General features: G+C 29.7%; 1 protein-coding gene across 1 annotated transcript in view; it reads left to right on the forward strand.

Moving 5' to 3' along the window:
- LOC111372488 (lysosomal Pro-X carboxypeptidase-like) overlaps nt 1-2,410 on the forward strand; it is a 4,518-nt gene extending 2,108 nt beyond the window's left edge. Inside the window, exons 4-7 of the mRNA XM_022994841.1 lie at nt 1,134-1,289; nt 1,415-1,494; nt 1,603-1,652; nt 1,876-2,410. Of these exons, the coding sequence (XP_022850609.1) occupies nt 1,134-1,289; nt 1,415-1,494; nt 1,603-1,652; nt 1,876-2,012 (423 nt within the window). The 3' untranslated portion in view covers nt 2,013-2,410. The remainder of the gene's footprint in view (nt 1-1,133; nt 1,290-1,414; nt 1,495-1,602; nt 1,653-1,875) is intronic.
- Nucleotides 2,411-8,917: the final 6,507 nt, after the last annotated feature.

The following is an 8,917-nucleotide window of genomic DNA, read 5'->3' on the forward strand; positions in this document are numbered from 1 at the left end:
TTCTTTTTTGAATCTTTCTTTTCTTTAACCTTCTATGGACATGTATGATTATAATTTATTTTTTTTCTATTTATTGTATTTCATTTATCTTTTTCTCTCTCTCTTATTATTTATCTCTATGTTCTATGAAAAAATTATATTGCATTCTTGTAGCTTTTTTTTTTCTTTTTTCATTCTTTTTTTTTTGTGAAAAATATCTTTTTTTTGTAAAATTTATAAAATTTTATATGAAAAATTAATAATTTAATTTAAATATATTGATTTTTATTTATTTTTAAAAGTATACTAATAATATTGAATCGTGTGTGTGTGTGTGTGTAATTTTGATTATTATTTATTTAATTTAAGGTTTTAAATTTTTATTTTTAAATTTTTTTTATTATATGGGAAGGAAAAGGGAAATTGTGAACTATCACCTCGTATGTAAGAATTTCACATCAGATCCACGTGAATTCTATTTCAAATGAAAATCTTCAAAAGTCTTTTAAATTCCATAAAAAGTCTATAAAAATTTTAAAATGAAAATCAATAGAAGTCTACGAAAAACTTTAACTAATTCCATATAAATCCATAAAAGATCCACGAAATTCATAAAAGTCATCACTTATAAGAATTTCATCAAAGTTTTCAAAAGTCTCAATTAATTTCACCCCCCTTAGTCTATATGGAGTCATCATTTTTCTTAAGATTGTTGCTGGTCGGCCGACTGTTGACTGCAATGCTTGGTTTTGATTCGACCTTCCAATATATAATTTAGTCACAAGTAACTCTATAATGTAATATCTAACGTTATATTTACTATCTAATATATAGATACGAATAATTTTACTTAAACAGGGGTTATGATAGGGCGCCAATTTGGTGCCCCCTATTGGAGGGGGTCAGTGGGCCCTATCACAGGCCTGTCACTATCACAATAGCAAACCTCATATATCTTATCACTAATTTATGTCCAATTAATTCTTTCTATAGTGGACAAGTGACACATTGTATCACACTCTAGAAATTTCGTTATTGAATATGACTCATAGATTGAATATAACATACTTGATCTAACATAAAAAAAATTCGACCTTAAACAACCTATATAATATTCATTTATTTGAAATTTTGTCCTTTTTATTCTTCATTAGACTTGTAGTGAGATGGTGATGCCCATTGGAAGAGGACAAAATGATACAATGTTTCCACCTTCACGTTTCGACTTGCATCAATTTATCGCAGACTGCAAGGACTTATATGGTGTCCCACCTCGACCCCATTGGGTTACAACTTATTTTGGAGGCCACGTATGTTGTTCGAACACTTTCCAACTTTTAATGATTATAATAAATTATTTTTACATCATTTTTACTGGCTTACGAGTTATGATATATTTTCTTGTTAAATAATTTTATTTGTTACCAAATTTCAGGATATTAAATTGATTTTACGAAGATTTGCAAGCAATATAATTTTCTCCAATGGTTTAAGAGATCCATACAGTACTGGAGGGTAATAAACGAAATCTTTTAATTTATCCTTAATTTATTGTTTTAATTATTATTATAATAATTTGATTTAATTAATTTGTTAATTTATTTTTGTCTGTCAAAATCATAGGGTTCTTGAGGACATATTGAAAAGTGTCATTGCTGTCACTACTGTTAATGGTATGTTCTTTATTTTAGGCAATTGCAACGCATGCATTGTAAGCTAGTGAAAGAAAATCTTAAATGAACTGAAATTCCACTTTAAAAATTGAAATAATTTGATGATTTATTTGAGCTTTGAACATCAATATCGCTCATTAGAGCGTTTTATGTATTTGTCTATCTCTATATATAGCTTATATACACGTATTAAGTACGTGGAGAAATTCTCTTAATTTTGCAGGGTCTCATTGTTTGGACATACTTCAACCCCAAAAAAGTGATCCGAGCTGGTTAGTCAAGCAAAGGAAAAAAGAGGCTGAAATTATTGATGGATGGATGGCAAAGTATTATGCTGATCTTTTGACCTTAAAAAAATAAAACGAAAGAGAGAGACCAACTATATGTCGTGCTCCCATTGAAAATTAGTAGACAAAAATTCAAGTGAATAAAAATCCTATTTTTAATATAAAAAGTTAGAATATAAAGTTTCGTTATGTAGTGAGTTTGATCGATTTCCAAGCAATTTGGTAATAGATTAAATTCCTTTTTACGTAGAAAAGATGACCTAAAACTGATGGCTAGTAATTAATAATATATGTTACAAAAAAAAAAAAGTTAATAATAAATACAACGCAATATTTATACTTTATCAAAGTTACCTAACTCAAGATAACTTCCTACTATTTAGTTTTTAAAGATTAGTGGCCAACGGTGAACATTGTGAAAAGTATAGTGGTTATTAATGTATTTAATCCACCATCAGTGTTTTGACTTTTTATATTATTGGTAAATTGTAAATATTAAATATATGTTTGTCACATATTATTGAACATGACTCAATATTACAATTAACAAGATTTTTAAATAAATGATTCAACTAAAAAAGGAAATAAGGTACAAATAAATTTAAGTCTGTAAATTAATCTATTCGTAGAAGAAAGTTGTTGTTGAAATGTTCAATGATGAATTTTCTATGTCAACCAAAGAAACAAATTGTTGGTCTTTGTCTTACCAACTGGAAAAGATAATTCATTGGTTTCTTATACTTCTCGAATTGTTGGAAGAGACACCAATATTGCTTTTGGACAGCATTTTAAACGACTCACAAAATGCCGTCCTTTCCTAACTCTTTTTCTTATAAATTATTTAATTTTTTGCTATTAAAAATTTTTTAGGTAAAGAATAGATTATTAAACAGAAATTAATATTATTCTCAACAAAGTCAGTCATAACTTTTTTTATTTGTAGAGAACGTTTCTATTAGATATTCCAACTATAAATTTAACACAAGTATCACTTCTCATTTAATGAGGTCCATGTTAGTTTTAAAATGTAGAGATAAAATTAGCATAATGCCATTTTTGACACCCCACCCCCGTATAAAATGTGTTTTGAAATATGGTTAAAAAATAAGAAAAAATATTGAATTTACGTGTAAAATTATTTTTATGGAAGAATATATGGATGAAAATGAGTTTTGAAAAAAATGGAGATCATATAGGGGTGTTGCCTCGAAGGCAATAAGCAAGTAAATAAAACAATACATTTGACCGTGTTTAAAATTAGGTCAAATATAATTTCATGTTACTCATTTTTTTCAAAAATAATTTTCAAAATTTACTTTTTTTAACTATGACTTTTATGCTTAGGAACAAGTTCATTATCAGCAAAAAGAAAAGTGGTTCCTGGTTGAAGAAAATTATCTAGTGGAAACTATGACTGATGGGATGTACGTACCTAATGCGCATCTTTTCCTTAATAATTAGTGCTAAATTCATCGATTTTCCAAATAAAAAAATTATCACACCTACTTCAAGATAACATTTGGTAAGTAAGTTTTTACACACTTATTTGGTTCACAAACATGACTTAAACATGGATAAAGTGGTTGAATTGTGGCTTAATCTTATTAAATTCATGCAATGTAGGTATTTCAATGGAAATTGTGGAATTCAGGAGAAAAGAGCCGAAGAAGGACCAAAATTCAACAAAGTGATAGTTCGAGGACCAAATGTGCAAATATTGAGAAGTTAAGCTAAATGCAAAATGAAAGTAACAACATGCCAAGTATGAGCTCAATGACAAAGCAAAACAATTGGAAGAAGAAAGAAGTGAAAAGGGACTGAATTGAAGACAATTGAAAGATGGAGGACTAAAGGTGCAAATACTCAAAAGATGTGCCGAATGAGTGGCATGAGATTTGATGGTGTCAACCATCAATTGGAAGATAAAAATTTGTTGAAAAGATGAAGAAATCGAAGAAAGAAGTCAAGAGAAGCAACAAGGAAGTTCAGGGACCAAAATGTAAGGACTACATAGTTGGTTATATCTATGCGGTCGCATAGATGGTTGCAGGAAATGTTGGGGGATTTCAATTAGGGTTTCAAATTGGGGATTTCTCCCACAATTAGGGGTTTTCACATTTAAATCAAAATTTCATTCAATTAGATTCGGTTAAGGTCACATTAGTCTAATTAGAACTAATTCAATTCTCGTGGGAACGATACTTGGACTCATAGTCCATTTTACTACTTGTTAACGAACCGTACACTTGCGGTGGGTTTTAAAATTGAAAGAAACATTTTGTGAACAACATTCTACTATTTATTTTGCGGAAGAATTATGTAAACAGTCCAATATACCTTTCTTTATATTTAAAGATAGAGCATTATAACCATTCAATAGTCGTACGTCTCTATCATTCATTTAGCCCATCCTAAATAATCCCTTTCAGTATATAATTTAGTCTCGATTGACTCTAATATTGGAAGGTATATAGATATAGACAAGCGACACATTGTATCACACTCACTCGGAAAATTCGTTATTGAATATGACTTGTAGATTGAATGCAACGTATTTGACCTAACGTAAAGAAAATTTGTTATTGAATATGATTTGTAGATTGAATACAACATATTTGACCTAATGTAAAGAAAATTCGTGCTTAACAAACCTATCCATTAATATTCATTTATTTGAAATTTTGGCCCTTTTTTCTTCTTTGGAAGAAGAATATCTTCTTTGGAAGAAGAATAAGTGATACAATGTTTCCATCTGCCTTTCGACTTCATCAATTTATCGCAGGCTGCAAGTATTTATATGGTGACCCACCTGGACCACATTGGATTACAACTTATCTTGAAGGCAACGTATGTTGTTCGAACCCTTTCCAACTTTTAATGATTATAATAAATTATTTTTACGTCATTTCTAATTTACTGGCTCACGAGTTATGATATATTTTCTTGTTAAGTAATTTATTTGTTTCCAAATTTCAGGATAATAAATTGATTTTACGACGATTCGTGAGCTATATAATTTTCTCCAGTGGTTTAAGAGACCCATACAGTACAGGAGGGTAATAAACGAAATCTGTATATTTTATCCTTAATACATTGTTTTGAAAATTATTATCATAATTTGATTTAATTAATTTGTTAATTTATTTTTGTTTCGTCAATTTATCATTGCTGTCACTACTGTTAATGGTGTCTTTATGCCAGGCAATTTAGCATGCATTGTTAGCTAGTAAAAAGACAATCTTAAATGAATTGAAATTACGACTTTTAAATTTGAAAAAACCACTTTTAAATTTGATCATTTATTTGAGCTTTAGACGTCAATATCGCTCTAATGAGCATTTACGTATATGTCTATCTCTATTTATAGCCTATACACACAAACTAAGTGTGTGAAGTTCTCTTACTTTTGCAGGGTCTCATTGTTTGGACATATTAAGCCCCAAAAAAAGTGATCCTAGCTGGTTAGTCGAGCAAAGGAAAAAAGAGGTTGAAATTATTGGTGTATGGATAGCAAAGTATTGCTATGATCTTTTGGCCTTGAAAAAATAAAACGAAAGAAAGAGAACAAATATATGTCATGCTCCCATTGAAAATTAGTGACAAAAATTCAAGTGAATAAAAATCCTATTTTTAATATAAAAAGTTTCGTTATGTATTGTGTTTGATTGATTACCAAACAATTTATTTATAGGTTAAATTCCTTTTTACTGAGTAAAGTTGTCCTAAAAATGATGGCTAGTAATTGATAACATATGTAGCAAAAACATAGTTAATAATAAATGAACATATTCAAAAGTTTATCAAAGTTACTTAATTCGAGATAACTTCCTACTATATAGTTTTTAAATATTAGTGGCCAATGGTAAACATTGTGGAAAGTATAATGATTATTGATGCATTTAACCCATTATTAGTGTTTTCATATGATCGATAAATTATAAAGATGAAATATATGTTTGTCACACATTATTGAACGTCACTCAATATTACAATTGACAAGATTTTTTAAATGAATGAATCAAGTAAAAATATAAAACAGAAATAAACGAATAAATAAATTTAAGTCTGTGAATCAATATGTGACTCTATAGAAGAAGATTTTTGTGAAATGGTCAATGATGGATTTTCCATGTCAAACAACGAGACAAATTGTTGGTCACTGTCTTATCAATTGGAAAAGATAATTTATTGGTTTCTTATAATTCTCAAATTGATTTTGAGTCATCTCATAATGGTAGAGATATTTTTATTCAACTTCATTGAATGTTAATTGACGATTGTTTATTGGTGATAAATAAACGTCTAGTGTTAATTTTGATAGAGAGTTAACGTTGCTGAAATCTAATAATTTAAAAGCTTAAAATCTTTACTTATTTTATTGAAATTAATTTTATTTAATTTTGATAGAGAGTTAACGTTACTTAAAATCTTTGCTGAAATCTAATAATTTTTGAGTCATCTCATAATGGTAGCTCATTATACAAAAATAACTATTTTTCTCAACAAACTCAGTCATAACCCTTTTTTTTTTGTTAGTTCTATTATATATTTTATCCATAAATTTAGCATAAATATGAGTTATCTCTTCACACTTAAAATACATTTCTTCCATATTTAATTAGGTCCATGCTAATTTTAAAATGTAGGAAAAAAACTAACACGATACTTTGAAGGGAATAAGCAAGTGAACAAAACAATATGTTTGGTTGTGGTTAAAATTAGGTCAAATTTAATTCCACGTTACTCATTTATTCAAACATGATTTTCTAAATTTATTATTATTATTATTATTATTATTATTATTATTATTATTATTATTATTATTATTATTATTATTATTTTGAACTATAAATTTTTTGCTTAGGAATATGTTCATTATCAGCAAAAGAAAATGTGGTTCCTGCTTGAAGAAAATTATCTTGTGGAAAAGATGACTGATGGGATTTACGTACCTATTGTGCATATTCTCCTTAATAATTAGTGCTAAATTCATCGATTTTCCAAATCAAAGATTATCACACCTACTTCAAGATAACATTCTACTATTTAATTTTACTGAAGAAATATGTAAACGGTCCAGGAACATGTTTGATGATAATTTATAGCGGTGGATGTTTCATTCGATTGTCAGGCAAACTGTTTCAAAATGAGAACTATACCCACGGAACAAACCAGGGGAGGGAGCCACCAGGGGTCTAGTGGGGGCAATTTCCCCCACAGGATTTTGGTCCTGTGTATTTTATAGATTATATTTGAGTGGCATAAAGGCAGGAGAAAATCCCTAAATAATCATATCAAAAATCGTTGTGGATTACCATCAAGAAACAGCAACTTTGCGGAAAAAAGTAAATAAATTCTAAGGAGCCAGAGTGACAATGGCGACAAAGCTGAATGGAATCTTAAGTAGTGTTGAAATTAAATCATTCACAACAGTTAAATCAAATTACCTTCCAAGTTTGGTAAAAAAGAAGATGTATTATCCCTGTAGAAATCACTGCAACACAAGATAGATTGGTGCCGAGGGAAACCCTCGGGGCCGTCTTGCCAGTTTTTTTCCACTTATTTTGACTGTTTTTGCAGTGACACTTTTTATGATAGATCGGGAAAACCAATGCTTGTTAGTTTTTTAGGGCATTGTGTTGTAATTTGAGTTGTATTTCTAAACTCACCAAATTGGTGGTTTGTGGCCTTCTTCTAGTTTTATCCTCTATAACAATTATTTCCAAATCTAACCTAAAAAGGAATGAAGCTTGGACAAATTTCTAGGACTGGTGTTCTATAATCAAACAGCTTTCATATCAGCGTTCATAATTCGTCATAAACTGGCACTTATATTAATTATTCATTTAGGCTAGATAACATGAAGACAATGTGGGATTGAACGACATGAACCCAGTAACTGATATAATGTGTTCTTGATTTTTTTATGAGTTTCAGTAACAATATTTACTTTACTTACAGCCAACAGAAAAGATGAGCAACTGCCCCCACTAGACCCCTGGTGGCTCCCTCCCCTGGTTTGTTCCGTGGGTATAGTTCTCATTTTGAAACAGTTTGCCTGAAAATCGAATAAGACATCCACCGCTATAAATTATCATCAAACGTCTCCCTCCCCTGGTTTTTCATTTATGTTTTGAACTATAAATTTTTTACTTAGGGACATGTTCATTATCAGCAAAAGAAAATGTGGTTCCTGCTTGAAGAAGAAAATTATCTTGTGGAAAAGATGAATGATGGGGATTTATGTACCTATTGCGCATCTTCTCCTTAATAATTAGTGCTAAATTCATTGATTTTCCAAAATCAAAGATTATCACACTACATAGCAAAAATGACTCTCCATATATATTAAAGACAGACAGTTCTCTACCATGAATGCTCAATATTATACCTAATTCAAAATAACATTCTATTATTTAGTTTTACAAAAGAAATATGTAAATGGTGCAATATACCTTTCTGAAATAAATGAAGTTTTACCTAACACACAGCTAGAGGGGGAATAGGTGGTTTTGCGGAATTTAAATTTACCGATTAATACATACAACAAGTCACAATTATTAATTAATTCAGATGAATTCACATGCAATCTATCTATGTTGAATCGCCGCAGTTTAATAAATTGCAAAAAAGTAAATAATACAGGAGAATTGTTGACGGAGAAAATCTCTCGCGTGGGATTAAAAACTCCAGGCCCAAGCCAGTAAATCCACTATAAACGAATCAACTTACAGTACTACCAGATTCGACTAACTCTAGTACTTTCTAACCTCCAACTGCAATCACCAAAGGCCTCTTGGATTACATGCTCCTACACTAACTCCGGACTTCTGAATTCCTCTATCTCTTATGGATCTTCCATGAACTCCTCGTTCTCCAACCACTGAAACTCGAGTCATTCTGATTGATTCAATGGAAGTATGTGTTTTGATGTTTGATTTCAGTGGTTTTGATCTTTTTCAATAATATGGCTCAATG

The sequence above is a fragment of the Olea europaea genome, unplaced genomic scaffold (assembly GCF_002742605.1).
Source record: "Olea europaea var. sylvestris unplaced genomic scaffold, O_europaea_v1 scaffold1004, whole genome shotgun sequence".
In the NCBI taxonomy this organism is placed as follows: domain Eukaryota; kingdom Viridiplantae; phylum Streptophyta; class Magnoliopsida; order Lamiales; family Oleaceae; genus Olea; species Olea europaea.